Source organism: Juglans regia, chromosome 3, assembly GCF_001411555.2.
Source record: "Juglans regia cultivar Chandler chromosome 3, Walnut 2.0, whole genome shotgun sequence".
Classification (NCBI taxonomy): Eukaryota; Viridiplantae; Streptophyta; class Magnoliopsida; order Fagales; family Juglandaceae; genus Juglans; species Juglans regia.
The window spans coordinates 6,689,753-6,713,078 of record NC_049903.1 but is presented as its reverse complement, the minus strand read 5'-3'; the positions used below and the strand labels follow the sequence as shown (position 1 = coordinate 6,713,078).

Below are 23,326 nucleotides of genomic sequence, written 5' to 3'. Positions count from 1 at the left end.
AATTTAGATAATTATCTATTTTATATCACCTCATTCATTAATTAAAGAAACGATTTTTTAAGAAGATATTTAAATTGTGCAATAAAAATAAATAAAAAAAATCATCTCACTGCATTAGAAGGCGAAAATGGAAGTTTGGTTGTAGAATTAATTTGGAGTGGGTGAAGCTATTGGTATGCAGAGGGATAATGATTGTGGGTCCTGCTGCTCTGTAAGGTCATTGATGGCTCACTATCCACTAGTGGGACCCTACCTTCTCCAGTCGTTAGGAATGCCAAGAACAAGGCCGAGCGCTCTCTCTCTCTCTCTCTCTCTCTCTCTCTCTCTTACTTTTTACTACTGTTAAGACTGCGTGATTAACGTCCCGGCAATCCAGGCTAACTTCTCTCAGCTGTCTTATTTGCCTTATAATTTATTTTAATTCATCTCAATTCATCTTATTTTATTATTATAATTTTTTTAAATTTTTATATAAAATATAAAAAATAATTTTATTTTTATTTTATTTTTTACAAACCATCTCAATTCATTTCTAAATTAAAATCGTCAAAATTTATTTTAATAAAATTAAATAAAAATAAAAATTAAATAAAATATTATTATAAAATATATTTTTAATATTATTTTTATTTTAAATTTTAAAAAAATTAAATTTTTTATTTTATTTAAAATAAAATAAATAATTATATTTTAAAATTTTAAAATAAAAATAATATTAAAAATATATATTTTAATAATATTTTATCTCATTTTTAATTTTAATATCATCTCATTTTATCTTCGTTTTATCTTATTAAGAAAACTACGAATCCTGAATTGCGGAGAAAATCCGAGAGAGATACGATACAGAGAGAGAGATGTGCAGTCAATGTTCGGAAATTCAGTACGGCCCCACGTCTCTGTTCTTGGAATTTTTCATGTAAATTGAGCAACTAATTGCAGGAAACTCGATCCGTTGTCCTTATTTCTTACATAAATCTATATATATCCTGTAATTTGACTACCATATTTCATCGCTATTATTAGATTATAAAGTCATAAAAAAAATAATCAAACACGCTTATTTTATTTACTAGTCGATGTAATAACTTTTAAACGTAATTTTTCTTTAAACGAAATAGAATTAAAATATATGAATATAATTTTAGGAAACAACGAAATGATGGTGGGGCCAGGCAGCTGAACGTGGCGATCCTTTGTGGTTCCGAAGGCTGATACTCCTTGATATAGATAGAGCAATGGTCGGTGAAGTTCATCGGCGGTGGGCCAAAGATAAGACCCTACTCCCTCCCAAGTTCTTCTACTGTTAGAATTTTGGCTCTGACTCCAACTAATTAATTATTAATAAAATAGCCTCCCTTGACTCTTGGGCTTCACATATATAGATGATACCATGCACATTCATTTCCCCAACTTATTTCTTCCCTTATTATTGCTTTATCGGTAGGATAATGCTATACATTATATTATTATTTTATTTTTATTTTATTAAATATAATGTGATATATTTATTATTATAAAATTATAATAGTAGGATATATAAAATTTTTCTTACCAGTAACATATTTTTAATAATAACATTTAAAAGCCTTTTAATTATCAATATCCTTGGATCAATACTCTCTCTATATGTATATATATATATATGAGTATTATTGATTATTTCATCTCAATTATATCGTTTATTTTACCTCATTAAAGTTGTAATATTATGTGGTATATTTATTAAAAAAAATTCAAAATAAAATAACATCAAAATATAAAAACTTAAAATCCTAAATCTGAAAATATAACAAACACGTAAATGTTTCTGAAGGGAATGATTACCTTGGAAAAAAGAAAAGAAAAAAAGTCCCGTACTAATTAAGAGATACGGAAGATGCATGCATGGAGTAGCAAGAAAGAAAAGTGGAAGCTTCCCAAAGAAATTTTTACGACTTGGCGAGTATTCATTGAAGATCAAGTCGTGTAATTGTTGCTCTCCTTTTCTAAAAGGATGCAAACTTCTTCAACGCCAAGATATGTCCGACCATCCTTTTCTTAGACCAACCTTTCTTTTCTGTTGCTACCCTTCGTTTGAATATTCATATTATTTTATTATTATAATTTTTTAAATTTTTTATATAAAATATAATAAATAATTTAATTTTTTTAAATCTCAAAACAATAATAATTTTAAAAAATAATATTTTATTCAACTCATCCTATAATAATTTCATTTCATCTTATCTCTCACTCACTTTATTAGTATATGATATTAAACTCTACCACTCACTTATTTTAAATATTTTATAAGTTGAATTCATTTATTTATTTATTAAGAAGTGGTCTATCTCTCATCTTTTACAAGTTTTGATAAAGAGGCCGCCCACCTTTACAAATAGGTATTTTCACGTAGATAAATGTATATTATTCACACATTTTTAAAAAAATACATTAAAATTGTACAAATCTTACATCTTTGCTTTATCTATCTACTATAGTTTGCAAAAAGCTGGAACCTCGGATAAAGCATTAGAAAAATAAAAAAAAAGTAAAAACAAAGAAGACAGCCGAAAGAAGATGGTGACGGAAACACATTATTTTATTTCTTGATCTCGAAAATACAATTTTATTATTATATATATTTACTTTAACGTATATTTTATACATTTTATTAATATAATTGATCAAAATAATAATTTTATATAAAAAAATAATAATGCATCCAATCACATCAGTGAAGAGTATAATAAGTACACAAAAATGGTTGCACATAAAAATTTTGATATATTATTATAGAGCTGTAATCGAGTTGAGCCGAGCCAGTCTTTGGTTTGTCGAGTTTAGCTTGACTCAAAATACTCGAGCTCGAGCTCGAGCCCGAGCCCGAGCCCGACCTCGAGATTTTTTTTTTTTTATTATTTGTTCAAACTCAACTTGATAAGCTAAATTCTCAACTCGAACTCGAGCTTGTCTTACAAATGAGTTCGAGTCGAACCGAGCTCCAACTCAATCTCAATCTCAAATTGTTTATTTTTTGAATAAGATTTAATAATTAATAAATTAACTAAAAAATAAAAGATCTAATATTGAATTTAAACAATTAACAAGTAAACTCTCTATTGAATTATAAAAATTTAAAAATAATTAATATCTAACTAGTTGATATTTATCCAAAATAATAATATATTATATGCCTACATATATTATTAATACATACACTTAATATGATAGCATATATCTATTTCATATATGGTTCTCACATACTAGTATATGAAATTATTAAATTTTATCGATTAATTATTATACAAATTATAAAATATATCTATGACGTATATTCACTATATAGATATAAGTAATTAGATTACATATTATATATTCAATTATAAAAGTGGTATGCTTATATTATTAGCTAATACATATATATATACATAAGTATATGTATATATTTATCAATATATGAATGAGTTTTAATCGAGTTGAGTTAATGAGTCGACTCGAGCATAAATGAGTGAGCCTTAACGAGCTCTAGTCGAGTCGAGTTTTGTCAGATATGTGTCATTTACAAATTGAGCGGGTATCTGCTTTCACGAACGATTTTTTTTTTTTTTCATGAGTCGAGTTCGATTCAAGTTTAACCGAGCAGGCTATCGAACAGACTGGTTCATTTACAGTCCTATATATTAATGAACCAAAGATCAAGTGATATTAGTTTTTAATTTTGAGGAAGAAAATGATATTAGATTTGTTAGGATTAATTATTAAGAAAGATTTTAATGTACATATATTCCTTCAAGATGTAACGTACTGTCAATATAATTAAGTACACCATGATAGTTTAGGATGAAAAAGTAAGTGAAATTCGTATTAGTTAAAGGATGAAATTAAAATATATTTTTTTATTAATATATTTCAATGTTTGAATTAACTTATTAGTTAATTTAAATCTTTTATATTTGCTTGTTCAAATGTATTGAAATCCTATGGACTAGAAACAAATAACCACTTTAAATATGGAGTCCAATTTAGTTGGAGGTAAAATTGTTCATGCCCCACAAAATCTGATGTTATTTTTTTCAATTTATGTTTATTTGTTATCAACTAGTGGTCATGGTTGGTTGGGAAAAAGAAAATGTTAGTGGTCATGGCAATCATTAGCTCAGACTATAAATTAAAACACCATCACAAGTTTACAATTAAGGTTAGTTTAAAACCAGGGACATAGCCAATTACACATGAAAAGTAGTTTAATTATTGAAATCAGAAGACGTGACCTATCAAAATCAAGACATTCATACTAGGATGGAATTATTTTGAAAGTGATGGTACTCATGGTGTGAGCATAAAGGGCTTAGTATGGTACAAAAGAAATATTTTTGGGAGCAGTTGTTGTTTCACTAGATCTGGCGCACACTTAACGTGGACAGCAAACGTACTGTTTCATTAAACGAGTTGAGAGTGAGATGGATCTGAAAGATAACTAATGAATGAGAGAGAGATAACCGAGGAGAGAGATGATGAGAGATGAGAGAGAGAGAGTCAAGGACAAAGAGAAGATGAGAGAGAGATATATGATGAGAGAGTGAGTCGAGGAAAGAGAGAGAGAGCGCTAATGAGAGAGAGACGTTGGAGAGAGATGATGAGAGAGAAGAAGAGAGAGAACTTATGAGAGAGATGGGTAGAAGGTATGGTGCGTTTTGCACTCAAAAAAAAGAAAAAAAAAAGAAAAGAAAAAAGAGTAGACAGTGAACATGTAACATGTGCTATAGATTAACTGTAAACAGTAACTAATTCGTAACACATCTCAGCACAAAATGGATGAATTCTAATTTGTATCTATTTCTATATTACATTAAATTCTAATTTTTGTAAAAAACTTTTAAGATCAAAATGATCATTTTCATGTTCACAACTTCACATGCCTTACCGTACTGAAGATGAATTAATTAACTTCAACTTCTAGCAACAATCCCCCAAATGCATTAAATTGCATTCATGGCATGGGTATGCCGTCAATTGGATTTTTTTTGTTTGTTTTATTATATATATATATATATAATATTATATATATATATAATCGTTCGGATGTTTGAATTGAATAGAAAGGTTTTGCCACAACAATTTATGTAAAATATTTATAGACGATCTCTTTATCTTTATGCTCCTAGGGATAACCAACAAGGGATATAATGGTATGGCCTTATTATGATTATTTATGGTGCTCTTATTTTTTCAATATACCCATTTGTTACAGATTTAATTAATAATTGTTCGTGGATAAGGGACTCTTTGATCACGTCCGACATACAAAATTATGACAATTGTGTTAGGATGGATGGAAATGTATTTAAATTAGTGTTTGAGTAAGCCTTCGTTAAGTGGCTTCGCCACTACTTTTTTTTCTATCATTTGGGACCACAACCACGTTTACTTCAAGTTTCCATTGACGTAGATAGCAAAAAAAATGATACTATTTATCATCTTAATTTTCATCATCTTTTTATTATTTTATAATATGACATTATATGATTGATAACTATTTATTATATTTTATTTGTAAATCAATTATCTAAAACCACGTCATGAGATGATAAAAATATGATGAGAAAAATGATGATGAGAATATATTTATTGTATATAGTAGTTGTAGTATACAATATTAATTACTAAAGTCCGAACAGGGGACTCGACAACGTTGCTTGGTTTTTAGATATACATCATATTGTAGTATGAGGTCATTCATCAAGGAGGAGAAATGTATGAACTAAGATTACAGTGGCATGAGCCATGAAGAATTAGATGCCACTGTCATCTATCCAAGAAGAGCATCCGATAAGCTTCCATGTAGTGAGTGAAAATGGAGACACTTGGATTACAGTGTCATGAACAATTACAGTAACAAGCGTCCACCCAAAGAAAAATGAAATGAAGCCAGTGGTTTTAACTAATTACCATGGTAGATATATATATATATATATATATATATCTTAGGTGTATCGAAGACTAATTTTGGTAATGGTAGCAGATTAGAATATATCATGACTCGTATAATCATTAATATTACTATTATTGTTAACATCAAAAAATGGCGCAGCTTAGAAGGAAAGAAAAATTGATTTCCGGACGCGTTAAAGTGAGCTAGGTCTCGATCGGTGAGGTGTGGAGCTCTCGGCAGTGATCCGGTGCAGCTGTACATATCTATGCGTACGTCTATAGCGATAAACAGTATTTAAATACGAATAAAATAAAGAGAGATGAACATATAGATTTACGTGGTTCAGCACTAAGTCTAAATTCACGAGGGTTTAGGAAGATGTGATTCCACTATAATATGTTTGTTTATGATCTCTCATCTTCATTGTATAATGGAGATTTGATTTCTCTCCTCCTCTAGAGTCTTTCTGTTGTAAGGTTGAAGAAGATGAAATCCCCCCAATAAGCCTGGCTAAAAATCCCTCCAACTGTCCAAAAGAAAGTTCCTGAAACTATAGGCACCTGTCCCTTTTTTATCTCCTGTCATTCTTTGCTTTATGTCACTTTACTTTACTTTATGTTAAATCACTCATTTTCCCTCCTGACACATTACCCATTGCCTTCCCTTGTTTCTTCTCTGCCCCTTTCCCTGTCTCTTTCTTTGTCTTCTAGTAATGGCCTCTTGATGAGTTGGATCTTAAGATTCATTTGGATCTGTTGTATTTTACCCTCTCACAATTATTATTATCATTATGATGCTTTCTTATTAATTAACATTATTGCATGTCTTGATAACCGATCGAATACGATCGAGTTCGTGACTTCTACTTCTTGACACTTTAATTGTGTTGGTTTTGGGTCATTATAATTCCAATTCAACGAGACAATCTAAAAGTCCCTCTTGTAACTAGTTTTATAGTTTATTTCTCTCTGAATTAGTTCTTTAGTGCGCGCGCGCATATATTAACATGAGAAACTAGCCCTATTGGTCACGAATTATACCATTTTAACTAAATTCCGAGCTTTTTTTTGTTCTTTTCTAGCTTGATAGAAATCACTTGCTAATCAAATGATCTATTTCTTTATTACTTCCTTTCTTTATACATGAACGTTATTCTGCAAATTATTTCAACAGAGATGGACATTTTACAATTTTAAAAGTTTATAGTTTCCTTAGAGCCTTTATATATATATATATACACACACACTTTAAGCGATCGTAATAACATTTATTTGCATCACCATTACGAAGAAACAAATTATTGGTCATATTTTTCAGGTTCCAGTCTATCAATCATCCACCATCGAGCTAGAGTGTTGGTTTAGCGGTAAGAGATAACTGATTTCCATATGGTTTGGTGATGAATTCATCATCATGCATAGATTTGAGCGTTCGTATATATAAATAATATCAAGGACATAGAACTGATGCTCATTATCTCTAGCTACGAACTTATTACTATTATGTTTTTAATGAGACTGAGATCATGTTATGGATTTTAAGTTCATTTGAATGGGGGTGCTTTTGATTTCTGTGTCGACCCCACTTTGCGGATTCTTCGCAAGCTCCTTCTGGATCCCCATGATGAGAGAGTCCCAATGCCTTACAGCCATAAATAATGTGTTGATGTTACAGAGGAATTTAATTTTTACCAATTATTATCCACTAGTGATGGGATGGGATGGATGCAAGACGAAATTCTGCAAATCCTTACAACTTGCAACTAGTATCAATAAAATAAGATGATAAACAGGAGTCCTTTAGCTGCCTACGTCCCTCACCATGTTTTACACGACTTGAAGTCCATGACAGAAACGTACGGTCTAATCACAGACATAAGGCTGAGGCTCTGAGCCCAGCCAAACTTTTCTCAGTGGAATTTCTGCACCTTTTTAAAAAAATTTCTCCTCCGAGCAAGTGGAATTCAAACGGCATAGCTGTAGCATATCCGATATTATCCTTCTGAAATATAACCCAAAAAAGAAAAAGGAAAATAAAATAAAATAAAAGGACAGTATCCTAGGGCTAAAAGTGGGACTTACTGTAGAGGAAATGAGTTACCTTCTCAAAAGATCCAACAGTAATATACAAAGGACATAGAACTCGATTGGCTCTTAAGAAAGCGTTCAGTTTTGCAATTGAGACCTAAGAGGACCAAATAGTAGCCGTACTTTGGTGGTGTAAACAGCTTTTTTTATTGGTTGGTTTGGTTTGGCAAAGCAGAGAGGTGTAGTCCAAACTCCAAAGATGGAAAATGGATTCCAAAGGGTACTGATGGAGTTGTGGAGAGGAGAGGGAGGTGGGTCTGCTATCTGCCTGAGTGTAGGACCCGGTGGGCGGCTGTGGTGTCTCTTTAGTGGCCGAAATGCTCTGAAATTTACGTACTACTTCTACTGTGCTTCACTCTAAACTACATGCTCCTGCCAACCAGTCACTCAACTCAGCCCACCTGCGACTCCAACCAGACTTCCTCTGTTCTCTTGCCCTGGATTTTTATCACTCCAAGACAAAAAAATTGGGGTATACTCAAAAGTCTCGAGGAAATTATGTTTGATGCATGTATAGTTATCTCAATTTTGTGAAATTTATTTTTGCAAAATATTTTAGTAAATTTAATAAATTTTTTAATAAAATATTGTTATTTTTTGAATTCAAATCATCAAAGTCAAATATATTATTGAAAAATTATGTAAAAGTAATTCTTTTTTCAAAGCATATAAGTTATAAATTACTTGTCTATATAGTTTTTGAAAGTTTAATAATGGAGACACGGGCATGTTTTTTGGTTTTTCAAAGCTGTTTTTCCACAAATTATCGTCCTTCTTTTCTGGCTTTTTAAAAGAGAATAAAGTCACCCTACTTGTTGGGGGGGAAGGATTTCTTCATCAGTGAGCGAAGAAAATGTGAAGGGAAAGAAAAAACAAAAACAAGACTTTTGATCGTATCATGTTGTCTTTGCTGGAAGAATGCATGCATATAATATATGGATTTCTTTTCATGCTCTAATGACCTAATTTACGTTGTAAGATAATTTATCGTACAAATCAAATCTTGCCAGTGAGATGATCAGGTTGTAGTTTCCATATTAACTTACAAGTAACTCCAGCTGAGTCAATCATATCCTGTCTCATTCTTAAAAACACTCACGAGTTCATTCTTTTAAGCTAATGGACACCAAAATAAAGCTAAAAGTCGCTATAGTTTCAAATAATGGACGTTTGCACCATCATTGCTATGTATGATTCTATGCACAAAACAAATCGAAGTCCATGTCATTAGCAAACCTGTAACTTCTTAAATTTAAGGATCCCCTTTCTCTTAAAAAAAATATTAAATAAATGGGGAAGAGAGAGAGAAAAGAAAAGAAACGAAGGAGTTTCTATTTTAAATTTACGAGAAAGCTATCTAGTTCACATAAACATCATCAATCAGAGCTAACCTCTTGCTTCTCATTCAGCCCAGTGTGTGGAGCAGCTGCATACTCGAGCTTTCAACTTTTCAGTGGAGTCGGAAACATGCGAAACTGATCAAGAAACAAGAAAAACAGAAACACCAAAGACAGAAGAGCACATTGTAAGATAGCACTATATTAAATGATTGAAGGAAACTTTATTTCAATGGGTATCTCCTGTGTCTTAATTTATAACACCCAAATTATGGGGAACCTCCGGATTCAGAGTTTCTCTGGCAGCATGCAACTAAACAACATCGATTATGCTACGAGATAACTAAAAAACAAAAAAAGTTCTCTTTTGCAGACAGTTATGCTTAACTTCCTCGATCTGCTACGTAACTCCATGAAAAGAGACGTAGCAAGTCAATAACCATATAACCAAACTACATATTGACCTCCATCCACGGTTTGTCGAGGAAGGGCCTACTCACCTTTCACTTCATCAAAACTGACGGGAAGTTCATCAGCACCACCTAAAAGAGCTAGCATTCCCTAAAACAGACAACTACGGTTTAAAAGCCAAAGAACCCCAGCTCACTCGCTCTTTCCTTCTCAAATGTCTCGAAGTACTGATAGATTATTGTAACAGCAAGCAATATCCCAGTTCCTGAGCCAATTGCTCCCATGAAATCCGCCAGCACCGTGAGTGCACCAATGCACATCCCACCAAATGCGGCTGCGGTAGGTATGTAGCGATTCAATTCCTTCTGTAAGTTTGAATCACGATGTCCTGGCATCACCATTTGTTGTTCCTGCAGAATCAGCATCCGAGCATTCAATATCATCAAGAAGTATATGGGTAATTACATTCTTGGAACACCAAAACGTATTTCTACAGGTCTCTCATCTACAATTTAATGTTCATGATAATAAATCTGCAATAGCACCTAAATACACATCATTAAGCAGCATGAGAATTTTAACCATGCACTTGTAAATCTAACAAAAAATTTGTATCAAGTTGCTGCATAGATTAGAGCATGGGGTTCTTCATACGACCATAGAACTAGTGAAGCAAGTGACATAGTTAATTAATATTGCAATCAAGTGTCATTGCTGATCGAAAACAGCAACAACAATTTAAACATCATTGACAAAGGGAGATAGCTCTTCAACTTGAAAAACATTACTCATAAATATGTCTGTGGGTGTCTAGTTTATGTGAAGTCTCATCTCGAAATACCTTAAGCTGCTTAGCAACATCTCGGGCCGAAGACCCAGACACTTCAATCCAAGTTTTAGAGAAGAGGGCACAAGCTGAAAGCATAAACACCAGATAGAATAGAGCATGGAATGGATGGGCTGCCATATCTGCCAAGCTGTACAATGATACCGATGAAAAAAAAAAGTATGAGAGCGGGCAGAGCGTGAAAAAGTAATGACAGAATATTGAATAGTAGTGAAAAGTAATAACAAAATAATGAATAGTAGTGAGGTACTCTCAATACCCAAACTAGTAGAGAAAAGGCTTGAGGACCAGCTACTCTCAGTATTCTGCACTAGAATAAAATAATTATATAACACAGGAAAATACTGCATCACCTTGCTGGTGGAGTGACAAAGTAAGCAAGACCGCCGACTGGAATAAACTGGCCACCTGAATATTCAGATTCCTTCCACTTACCCAACAGATTTACAAAGAAATTTCCACTGTACCTCCTGTATAGCAGCTGTAAAAAAGAGAAATGCTATTGTGTTAATCACATCGTAATGGATAGTATTCACCAATGCATAGCTAACTTCAGCACCTGGGAGATGAAATAAAGATTGGAAACAAGGGCTGATTGGAGAATTATAGGCATGTTGGAGGTGTAGAAAAGTTTAATCGGATATGATCCCTGTTGCCCTCGAGCATTCTTTGATCTAACAGGCAGAACTACTCGGAAACCTTGGAAGTAGATGACAATTAGGAAGATCAAAACCGTAGCAAGCAAATTAGTAACGTTGGGGAGGTTCTGCCGATAAAAAGCCTCTCGAAGAGCACGAACTTTGTCGCTCCTAGTTATCAGTAGATGAAACAAAGCAATAACAGCACCTTCAAATTCAGCTCCCCGGCCACTATTGATAGTTGTGGGGCTAAAAGCTTTCCAAATAATGTTTTCACTGCATAGTAACCAAAAATCAATGATTAAAGAACCATAGATCTTACCACACTAAAAGCTTATGATGGAAAACAAATTTGAAGCCTACCAGATGTTGGTAGCTATGAAAAGGGAGATCCCAGAGCCCAAACCATATCCCTTCTGGAGAAGTTCATCTAGGCAGATAACAATAATTCCAGCAAAACAAAGCTGAATAATGATAAGAATGGCATTCCCAACACCGAGTTGACCAACACTACCATACATCCCAGATAGGACATACGCAACGGCTTCACCAACCGCAATCAGGATTCCTAACAACTTTTGTGCCCCATTTCTGCAAGAATAAATGCCCAACAGAGCAAGGTGTAAGAAAATAGAAGCTACAGAGCCAAACCTTTTTTTTTTTTTTTTGTTGATCAGTAAGAAGCTAGAGACCAAAGTACAAGTGAAAGATAATTTTTAGAGGCTAACACGGCAAGGCTGTGCAACTTTTAATTGCATGTACATGCATGCACATTGAAAATGTATATAATTAATTACCTAGTTTTAAAATTTACAATGTGAATTTCTTCACAGAGACAGCATCTTAATTCAAAAGCAAATTCCACTATCCTCTAGGACAGCAAAAATTCATGCTTTTCTAAAACAAGAAAACTTAGGTCCAAAATTAAACCCATAAAATATTTAGACAAGTATATAAACTTAAAGCTTTTACATGTAATTTTTGCACTGAACTCTAACTAAATGCTGACAACTGCTTGTAGTTGTCTCAATACTTACAAGAGGGCACGATCCTCACGGACACTGTTGTCCACTTCAATGATTTTTGAACCAGCCAAGAGTTGAATGACTAGCCCAGATGTCACAATAGGGGTGATTCCAAGCTCCATCACAGTCCCACGGTTTGATGCAAGAATAACACGCATCCAATAAAATGGATCGGCACCCGTTGTTGAGTGTATTCCATACAGAGGAAGCTGACTGCAAACTAGAAAGATGAAAAGAGAAATGACTGTGTATATGACTTTCTCTCTGAAGGGAATCTTCCTGTCAGCACTCTGAACCTCTGGCAGAAATGAGAGAAATGGCCTGACCAGGTGCAGCACTCTAAATCCTCCTCCCATCTTGAACAGTGAGAACTAAACCAAGGACCTGCTTCCAAAGTTACACATTTTACCATCAATAGATATTCAAATATGTACCAGGAAATTTACTTATTCAAAGATAAGATTCTAGTTCATCAGAATCTTTAGTTGAATTTTCAGCATATGAGGAGATGAAATCGTTGAAGGGCAAAGGTTATAAATTAAACATGGTGAAGAACCATAAATCTTACTAAAGCAAGCACATCTAATCAAAACGCTTATTGATCACAAGCATCTTTATTGGATGTCAGCCTATTCAGTTCAATATAACATAATCCACCCTGCGGTATAATTGTTTTCATCATCATACAAACCAAATTATCACACATGCATCAAAACGAGGAGATTAGAACCATGACAAATAAATAATGATTCAGACTGCAATGAGGCATGCTGTATCTGCTTCCACAACAATACGTGTGGCAACAATTACATAAATGAAATACAAGCCTCTGGCACACCCAAAAGAGGAAACATAGTCAGCCACTATGATGTCATATAGGCTACCACAATAGGAGTATGGGCATAACAATTGGAACTCACAACCTCAGACAGTTTGCAGATAATCCTCAGTACCAGAAAGACTTTAACACATTCCCAGAAATATTTAATATTTGACAATACATCCGATGGGATATAAAAGGGGCTGCTGATTAAGCAGAATAGAAGACCTAGATAACAAACCAAAGTATCACTATCACCCATGCCACCAGCAATTCGACCAAGAGGGAGCAACTAGCATAAATTTTTGTAGTCTTCAAGCCTCGTTGTTCTTGTACTATTTTCTTTCTTGATACTATAGCTGCTCCAGAAACTAAAACCGGAAAAAATTTATTCCAATGCTTAAAGAGATACATTGTGATACACATACTAATGAGAATGAGAACGGTAGGTGGTGTTTGGGATCCAACATTGTTGGGGAAGGAGAAATTCTTGTTTTTTATAATGGTTCCAATAATGTATAAACTTAGATGTGGCTTGGGCCCCTTTTTTATAATGGTTCCAATAAAGTATAAACTTAGATGTGGCTTGGGCCCTTGGGGGTTATAAATGGTATTAGAGCCTATCCCAATAAAAAATATGGGACTTGAGCCGTGCCTCCTACAACAGACTAGCCCAATGAGGATGTTGAGAATTTAAGTGGGCGAGATTGTGATACCTCATACTGAAGATAATAGTAAGTGGTATATGAGATCCCACATTGCTTGATAAGGAAAAGTTCTTACTCTTTCTATTGGTTTCAATAGGGCTCTAATTGTACCATTGGTTAGTCTTTTTGGAGTATAAGCCCAGCCAGATGTGGCTTGGGCCTCCCTTGAAGTGTTTCATACATACATTTATTCTCACATACATACATACTACACTTAGTTGCCATCTAGTTCACATTCATCAGAACCTATCATTCTTTCAGATTTATTAATAATACACTAGTTATAACCTGAAGAAGGGCTAGGTTCACTTGTACTGCACTTATCAAAGCTACAACTGAAGCTCCTATAATCAAATAATCAATTATATAACCCAGTTTCACCCAGTAGACAGTCGATGGGAGACTCGGCACTCATGAAACACCTTAACAATTTATCTATCCAATGTGAGGCATACCTCATTTTACAATGCGGACTTGGATATCACCGTGCCTGTGTACAATGGCACTGACATAAGTAGTTTCAGAATACCTCCTAATAGTCACGAACCAGTCCATCGCCATTCGCCAAATAGTTGGTCTCATATTTTAACAGGGAGGAATTCGTCGCCCCATTTGACTGAATGCATTATTACACTCACAAAGCATGAACTATGCAACACGAGAGAGAGAGAGAGAGAGAGAGAGAGCTGAAACCATTGAAACCAAGGAATATGCTAACATTTTAAAAATGGGAAAAAAAGTTCGTTAGCTAATCCCACGTTAGCGAAAAATTAGACCACAACATACTGTTTTGAAATTTCATGCTCCAAAGAACAAAGAAAATGTAAATTAATTTTACTAGTCGCAAACGTAGGGACGATGAAATAGAGAAAGCACGTAAAACGCAGCGTTAGAATATCTATAAAAGAAACAAATTAACAGAAGAACATAATGCTACGAGATCTACAACCCAAATACGGAATCAAAATCCAAACATGCATAAAGCTAAGGAATTGGATCAGAAAACGTTATTTGATTTAAAATATCAGGAATTTTCAACGGATAAATAATCTGGACACCTTGATATTTTCCGAGGAAGAAATATGAATTGAAATCAATAGAGCACAGAAAACCGTGAGAACTTTCTCAGATCAATAATGTGGATCGTGCAATGTATAAAAGAAGACAACGAGGAGAACCATCAAAATGCTGAAAGAAAAAAAGAGAGAGACTTACACTGAGAAATCAAAGATTGAAAGCTATGAGAGAGTTTTTACGTACAGACCTGAGATAGATAATCAGATCAGATAAAGAGAGAGGGAGACAGAAGCCGAATCAAACACCCACTCGCAATGTCCGATTTAAATCTGGCGTGCGAAACGGAGCTTACGAAACCCACCGCAGGGAGGAGAAAGGAAAAAGAAAAAGTTACCTCACTTGGCTGCTTTCTGATGCATCGTGGCGCACGGTTAGGATTCCACTTTCTACTACGTGTAGCCAATGGTTAGTGAAGCGTGTGGTTGAGTTGGACTTTGGTGACTTTGGATTGGGTTAGGCCGTGGCCGTGGCCGTTGCAGGGTTGTTTTAACAACTTCCTAAAGCAGGCCCAATAATAAAAGGGTAGTGAATGGTTACTAATCATCTACTCCCTATTTACTATCAAGTACATTTCAAATTTTTTTTATTTTTTATTTATTTTTTTAAAATATTTTTTTTAACATTCTTAATCACTAATAAAAAAATTAAAAAAATATATAACTTTACTACTACTCACTTTCTTAATCATTAAATAAAATTAAAAATTAAAAAAAATTAAATACAAAAAGAGTAGTAAATGAGTAATAATAGAGTAATAATCCTATCATTATTCATAATAAAAAAAACCCGCTCATTTTGACCGCTAGGACATTTTAATTTTTTTTATTTTCTTTCACTTTTTTTATTTATATTTTTTTATCATTTAAAAATATTTTTAAAAAATATAAAAAAAATATCAATATATTAATAGTCAATTTCTTAAAAATTAAAATACATGAGGTGCAAAACGAGTGGATAAGTTGAGTGGGTAAAATAGTATTTTTCTAATAAAAATGTTGTGTTTGGGCTGTCGTTTTAGGGGAAGTAAGTAGATTTGGATACGTAAAATATCTTATCTTATCTCATATCATCTTATTTCATCATTATAATTTTTTAAAATTTTTATATAAAAATATAATAAACAATTCAACTTTTTCAAAATTTAAAATAAAAATAATACTAAAAAATTATATCATAACAATATTTTATTTAACTTTCAATAAAATATCTCATTTCATTTCATCTGTACTATCTATCCAAACCAAAGCATCACACCTGTCGCTTAGGTAAAACATATTAAACACAAATAAAATTTTAGAAATACATCCGTAACTATTTTCTAGTTTATTTTCAGTCAATTAGTATAATCATGTGACTCTAATGAAAATAAATCTTATATTATAAACTACCATTCATTTTATGTTAAGTTGTAAACTAGTTATAAGTCCATCATTTAAAAAAAAAAATTGATTGAAATTCCTCGTAATCAAAATAAATTATTAGTTTTGATTATGGGCTAAAAATTTAAAAGAAAAACTTAATTTTGATTTTAGTTATATTAAAATTATAATTTTTTGTCCTATCCCGTCGTTGGCATGAGCTTTCCCTTATTCAGATGAATCAACTAAAAAAAAAAAAACCATACAAAGTGTATTAAACAAAAATAATATGCTTAGAGTTAGGCTGTTCATTTGAACTTAACATTAGTGATTAGAATGTAAAATTATTTTTATTGTAAAATAAATCTAATATATCTTATGAAATTATGTCAGTTTATTAATCTATTTTTGTAAGATTTATTTATAATTATAACACTTATTTAAAAAAAAAAATTGATATAGTTGCCACTAATATTATTATATTATTAAAACAGTAAAATCTTTGAAATAAAAAATAATAAAAGTCTGATTTATGAATCAAGATTTTCAAGATTTTTTAGAATTTGAGGAGATATAGTCTATAGATATAATATATTGACATTATATTAAATGTCAATAAACTGTTTATTTTCTTTTTCAAATTGTTTTTTTTTTTTTTTTTTTTCAAAAAGCATAAAGTCGTTGAAATTGTTACATCTATATTTCTGATGGATATCTTAGAGCCTGTTTGAGATCGAAGCTTTTATAGAAAAGTTCCTCAACTGTAAATTTTTAAAAAATTAACATAACTAATTATAAAAATATTTTAGATACATGTTTATCAAATAATAAATAATTTTTAAACTATTAAACTTATTATTTAAATTCTAAATTATAAATTCTAAAATTATAAACTATATTTGCCACCACCATCCCGGATTCCCAAACATTCACTTAATACTTAAGATTCACGTAGAAAGTTATGCACTTAAGCAGATGAATGCCATTACGGGCATTACATCCATTTTATTGCTTGAACCGAAGCAGAATGTAAAACGTAGAAAGAGAAGGAGCTCAACTTTCAAAACAAAGACGCAGCCCAACAGACGGACACCGGTCGGTCGGGTCTCTCGCATTTCCAACCCACAAAGACATAACAAAGATGACGTCAGAAAGCAACTGAACAATTTTTTTAGAGAGAGAGAGGGATCTCTAAAACACACATCTTTTTCCGCTTTTTCCCAAGTGAAATTAGCGTTGGTCGGATTGGAGGGATGGCCGGGTACAGAGCTGAAGATGACTACGACTACCTCTTCAAGGTGGTGCTGATCGGGGACTCGGGTGTGGGCAAGTCCAACTTGCTCTCCAGGTTCACTCGCAACGAGTTCAGCCTCGAGTCCAAGTCCACCATCGGCGTCGAGTTCGCCACTCGGAGCTTGAACGTGGATGGCAAGGTTATCAAGGCCCAAATTTGGGATACCGCTGGCCAAGAAAGGTGTGGGTCTCTTTTTCTTTGATTCGGGTTTTTACGATCTGGCGTTATTTTTTCCTTTTGGAGTTTTTCTGGGTTTCTGGAGGAAAAACGAAGAAAAAAAAAAAAACTAGCTTGATATCTTTTGGCTCTTGTTGTTCTAAATAAAAATCTCATGCCAAGCAGAAAATAATTCTGTGGGGGTTGTGGAGTAATGGGTTTAGTTTCATTGGATTCTAGCTGAGATATTGTGATTCTATTGGGATACAGAGACGGGTTTGCTTTTAGAAGATCTCAAAGGGTTTGAATTGAGTAACTTATACCCAACTTGTTCTTTCATTGGTATTTAATGATGGAGATTAGTCGAAGAGATTCACTTTGCTTGCAAAATAATCGCGCAGCATGATAAATGAAGCTTAGATTACTCGTGTGCAATAAGAGATCCTCGTATCATGCGCGTTGTTATATAAAGTTGTGTGTAACTTCTGCAATTTGTATACAAAATCTGACAATGAGTCACAAATGAAATGACATGTTCGAACTTGTGATTTGGGCTGGTGCTTATTTGCTTCCTATTAGACGCGGATTACTTTATGCAAAGAGGCAATACTCTTCTTTCCCTCAAGGAGGTGAAGATGTTGCCATCTTTATCTGGCCGTAACCATAGTAACATCTTGTACTTTTTAGGAGCTTCTCAGCAAGTCCAAAATGGTGGGGAGCCACATAAGCTCCCTTAAACAGATTTGAGTAACAGCCTGACCCTGACTCCACCAAAGAAAAGTAGTAAGAACCTGGTAGACAGGGATAATAAGCATGGGGCAAATCTGCTTAACGTTATCTCTATGGTGATTCAAGCTCATGACCCATCCACCAAACCACATGGCAATAAGTTTCTTACCACCTAAGTCAACACTTTTTGGAATAAGTCACTATTTGAAAGTGTTGTACTCTTCATTGTGGGGGCTGTTATACTTATAAAAAAAATATTGTGGGTGCTGTTATAATTTATTTAGGTATTCGTCTAGAAATGTTTTTAAATGTTTATAATATTTTCTCTCTCGATTCACAATCTTTTCTGTTTTAGTTTTCTATACTGAAGTTACCTCCAATTTCTTCTACTCCTATATTGACGGGTTTGGTGGTTGGTAGTTGTTTATCATAAAGATGCTCACCCTATGAATGCTTGTTTTGTGGAAGTCGTCCTAATTTGCTATCTTTTAAAATAAGAAACTATGGCTAGGCTTATGTTATCTTGAAAATCTTCGTGTATTTTTTTTTTTATCAACATATATCAATGCCATTGTACACTTGAAGCACTGCTCATGATCAGTTTGTCCTGGTTTTTGTCTGCTTGCTCCTCTCTATCTCTCTAGAGGTACACACGCCTAGGCAGATGTGTGTCCCAGATTTTTGTAGTTGATGATATCAATAGTTCAGTTTCCACACGTCCACTGGTTTGGACCAACTCCTTATATTATCTTTTATCACCTTTGCATGCATCCCTGCTTTGTGGTCCTTGAATTTTATTTGGGGTGTGGGAATAAATGCATACCTTTTTCCTCTCCAGTTGTTGGAAAGTTGATGTTTCCACTATATACCCTCTCCAAGTATAAGAAATGTACATGATCAGGTTAATAATATCCTTTTGAAGTTATGCTTTTCCCCCGTCCTTTCCATAAAATATTATGTGTGGAATTGCAGTTTAAGTTTTACCTTTTACGAACCTGGACTTTTGAAAGTAGCTTCTTAGTTTAGCCCCCCACCCCCTTCTCTTTCCTCTGTTTGTGTACTTGGTGTTATTTCATTGTTACGTTGCTCTCGTGTGTAATTGTTAACATCTTGCATGTTGTGCGATGTGTATTGCACTGCAATGCAACTTCTCTGTTATGTGTGATGTATCTTCTTCAATAAATGACCAGTGGGAAGTGCCCATGCAATGAGAGTGCAACATATTGATAGCATTTTTGTGCCTGTTTCTTAGTGGTAAGAACATCAAATAGTGGGATTGTAGGAGGATAAAGGTGGTGCCACCGTTCTTGTAATACGCATTTGTTTTTGTTTACAAAGTGAAGGTAATGGTAACAGTCGCTTCACAGGACATTTATGGAGTGGTGGTGGATCCTGATTGTAATGTCTGCAAGGTTTTGTTAAATTCTCTAGCAAAAGTCCAGATGCTGTTAAATTATTCTAAATCGTTATTATGTCCCAGACGGGAAAAAAAACAGTTTGAGCTAAATTCAATGCTCCCCCTTAGACATTACTTATTCGTGCAAATGCATATCATTTTCTAAATATGTTTGTTTCGCAATCTTGAAAAGTTACATCAACTACAGTTGTTCAAGACCATGGAATATGGGGTGTTCTTATGTGTTTCAACAGGACACTGCAGTGTCACTGGTTAAAGTGGTATTTTTATCGTTTGTTGAGAAATACCACTGTTGGATCAGGCTCACATTTTCTCTTCAATGGCATCCTTGATTTGAAAGGAAATCTTTTAGGAGCATGATATTGATTTTAAGTAAGCAAACACTGATTGAAATTACTGCAACCACAATCAACACCACCACTACTGCTACAGCCATCTTTAACTTCTCCATCGTGACTGCTGGTCTTTCATTGCAAGTTCACTACATGTACTTTTCACTAAGAATATCAGTAGGAAAATCACTTTACATACTACGGATGTATTTTTTGTGTAGTCATACTTGTCCAAAAGAAGTTTTTGTTTAAGTCATGTGTGTTCTTGGAGCATTGCCAATTTATGTACTGAAAGGGGCTGTTCTGAAACCCAGCCACTGAAGATTGTTTTAATTGGGATCTTGATTTGTTTAATCTAATATTAATATGTGGTTATATGATACTATTATGTGTAGTTCTTCTATGAATGGTCAGTTCTTCGATTTTTTATAATCAGGCTTAAGGTGGTGCTTTTAAGACCGTGTCTAGTTGGTGTTTGAACTTGGCAACATGATGTGTTTTGGACCCTGCCTGGTCCACTTCATTATATTCCAAAATAAATTATATGAAGAGATATTGTGGTCTACTAAAGATGATGCACATCTGGTTGAAAGGTGGGTAAAAAAATCACATTGTAAAACTTGGAATATAATCTTTGAAGAAGTTGTTTGTGACATATTGCTGGCTGGGATACATTTATTTTTCCGCCAGCATATTGATGCATTTGAAAAGCGACAGAGAGATGTTGAAGGGAGCTTATCTTAATTATCAAACAAACTGATGGGGATTGAAGCATGCTGAAGTAAATCTAATCAATTTCTGTATGGATTGTTGTATCTAATTTCAAGATGCAACTCTAGGTAATGTGTCAAGAGAGTTTAAATCCTTGCAGCTCTAGTTATTGTTATTGGGTCCTTCTTGAAACCGAAGCTCTTCCTCCTGAAAAAGTCCCTCCCACAAAGTGCTTTCTGGAAGGAAGCTCTGGCGTCTCTCTTCCTCTTCCTCACCTTGGTTTCCCTTGTCCCTTCTCCTCTCTTCCCTCTTCCTCTTTGCTATTTTTTTTCCTCTACCATTTTACTTGTCCCCCTCTCCTCCAAATGCATTGCTCTTGTTGTTGAAGCCTAGATCTATGGGTTTTTTTTTTCATCCACACCACACATGCTCCTCTTTAATGGCTTCTCAGCCCATAGATCCACCACAACTAGCGATGCCAACCCTTTTCCACTGGCACATAACCATCACACACTGCTCCCTTGTCGTGAAATCAATTCCATTATTAACCAGCTTTTGGAGAACCAGACTTTTGGCCATTCCACGGCATGTTTACTAGTCGTTCCTTTATCTAGAAGCACGTTCCCTTTCTTGCTTTCTAATATGAGGATTTGAGGGATGAAGGTGTGGAAAGCTCTACTGGACTCCCTAAAGTAGTCGACTTTAGTGCACCATTTTCCGAAGTCACAGTATCACAATCCCTAAGTAGTTGGGATGTATCACAAACTGCCTTTTATGGTGGCTTTCTCCTTGTCTAGGCCACGGAATGCGGGCTAGTACCAATTTATTGGCTCAATTGCCTTTTTTAATCTTTATGCATTGAATTTGCTGTAATAGAGGACCATTACTGATCAGAAAAAAGAATTTGCTTTAATAGAGAACTCCTGGGGGTTGGCTTAGGTGGTCAAGACCTTGGGCTCAGGGGTATGCTCACCCCTGGTCTAAGGTTCAAATCCTCTTGGGTGCAAACAATCTCTAGGGACGATCGGATTGAGGGATTTTCCTCTTGAATTACCCGAGGTGCACTTGCGGGAAACTCCTTATAGAGGGCTTATGCACTCTTGGGATTAGTCAGGATGCTGTTCACGGTCCCCCGGTGCCAATAAAAAAAAAATTGCTTTAATAGAGTATGGTTGATGCTTCTCACTCTTTTGGATCTTTCCTTTTAATTTAATGCAAATCTTGCTAAAAAAAAATCCTTGAAGTATCAGGAATTGTGGAAGCTTTAATTGATGAGATGATGAAATGTTGGATGATAAGCTAGTTTACCATTTAATTAGATGTAGTACTATTCTATTGGAATCTACACGTTGTTCTTTGAATAGTTTTCTTTTCTTTTTAAAATTTTGTCGTGATCAAGTTTATTTTTCAGTTTTGGAGTTTTTTATGCCTATTCTTTTTGTCTACCCAAATCCTTTCAATTGCAGTCTATGCCTATACCTTTTGTATGCCTGTAGGCTGTATCTATTGGAGTCTACACATTGTTCTTTGAATAGTTCTTTTTTTCTCTTTAAAACTTTATATTGTGATCAAGTTTATTTTTCAGTTTTAGTTTTTTATGCCTATACCTTTTGTCTATCCAAATCCTTTCAATTGTCTGAACTTGTGTTTATGGAGTTTTAGGTACCGAGCCATAACTAGTGCTTACTATAGAGGGGCAGTTGGTGCGCTGCTCGTGTATGATGTCACTAGGCATTCCACATTTGAAAATGTTGAGAGGTGGTTAAGGGAGTTGAGAGATCACACGGATCCAAACATTGTGGTCATGCTCATTGGTAACAAATCAGATCTTCGTCACCTTGTGGCGGTCTCAACTGAGGATGGGAAATCTTTTGCCGAGAGGGAGTCCCTCTTCTTCATGGAAACTTCTGCTCTGGAAGCGACTAATGTGGACAATGCATTTGCTGAAGTTCTTACTCAGATCTACCATATCGTAAGCAAGAAGGCCATGGAGGCCAGAGATGATGCTGCAAATTCAGCTGTTCCCTCCAAAGGAGAGAAAATTGATGTCAATAAAGATGTTTCTGCTGTGAAGAAAGGTGGATGCTGTTCCACCTAGAGTTTTGGTTTAGGCTGATGTGGATTGTTTGTTGTGCAGCATCTGTTTCTATCATTGTTGTGCAGCATATGTGGAGATTGTTTTTCAATGTACAATTAGATTGTTTTTCAGAGACGCCTACTGTAGGAGATAGGCTATATATGTTTCCACTTTACTTAAAATTTTTTGGTGTGGACTGAAATTTTTAGGTAAGAACTTGTGCAGGATCTGGGTATTTATACCTATTGCTTTCAATTAGGTGCTGTACCGGATGGGCTCAAATTCGCACCAAATATTTGTTTGTTGAGATTATTGCTCAGAATTCAGACCCATAATCAAAGTTTCTGTATTTTCATCTCTCTCTCTCTCTCTCTCTCTCTCTCTGT

The 23,326-nt window shown here is 34.2% G+C and overlaps 2 protein-coding genes across 6 annotated transcripts; one reads left to right on the top strand and one right to left on the bottom strand.

Moving 5' to 3' along the window:
- Positions 1–9,543: 9,543 nt before the first annotated feature.
- On the bottom strand, positions 9,544–15,216 carry LOC109010040 (protein transport protein Sec61 subunit alpha-like). 5 transcript variants are annotated; one of them, XM_035688851.1, is made up of 8 exons: positions 15,054–15,211; positions 14,245–14,437; positions 12,275–12,646; positions 11,601–11,828; positions 11,159–11,513; positions 10,953–11,080; positions 10,594–10,729; positions 9,544–10,162 (listed from the first exon to the last, which is right to left on the bottom strand). In XM_035688851.1, the coding sequence occupies exons 3-8, from the start codon at positions 12,616–12,618 to the stop codon at positions 9,923–9,925; spliced, it is 1,431 nt and encodes a 476-aa protein (XP_035544744.1). In that variant the 5' UTR covers positions 12,619–12,646; positions 14,245–14,437; positions 15,054–15,211; the 3' UTR covers positions 9,544–9,922. The 5 variants fall into 5 exon arrangements, with proteins under 5 accessions (XP_035544744.1, XP_018846291.1, XP_035544745.1 ...); XM_018990746.2 differs by having other exon boundaries at positions 14,245–14,405; XM_035688852.1 differs by lacking the exon at positions 15,054–15,211 and adding an exon at positions 15,005–15,019 and having other exon boundaries at positions 14,245–14,405.
- Positions 15,217–17,222: 2,006 nt separating this feature from the next.
- Positions 17,223–23,295, top strand: LOC109010042 (ras-related protein RABA1c). The gene is made up of 2 exons (XM_018990749.2): positions 17,223–17,698; positions 22,526–23,295. Exons 1-2 carry the CDS (start codon positions 17,478–17,480, stop codon positions 22,959–22,961), a joined length of 657 nt encoding a protein of 218 aa, XP_018846294.1. The 5' UTR covers positions 17,223–17,477; the 3' UTR covers positions 22,962–23,295.
- Positions 23,296–23,326: the final 31 nt, after the last annotated feature.

Excerpts from the sequence above, each read along its gene's own strand:
- LOC109010040 (XM_018990744.2), bottom strand. The coding sequence starts at position 12,618 with ATGGGAGGAGGATTTAGAGTGCTGCACCTGGTCAGGCCATTTCTCTCA. Across the intron at positions 11,514-11,600 it reads TTCATAGCTACCAACATCTG|TGAAAACATTATTTGGAAAG; the intron begins GTAGGCTTCAAA and ends GTTACTATGCAG. Across the intron at positions 11,081-11,158 it reads ATCTTTATTTCATCTCCCAG|CTGCTATACAGGAGGTACAG; the intron begins GTGCTGAAGTTA and ends TCTTTTTTACAG.
- LOC109010042 (XM_018990749.2), top strand. The coding sequence starts at position 17,478 with ATGGCCGGGTACAGAGCTGAAGATGACTACGACTACCTCTTCAAGGTG. Across the intron at positions 17,699-22,525 it reads GATACCGCTGGCCAAGAAAG|GTACCGAGCCATAACTAGTG; the intron begins GTGTGGGTCTCT and ends ATGGAGTTTTAG.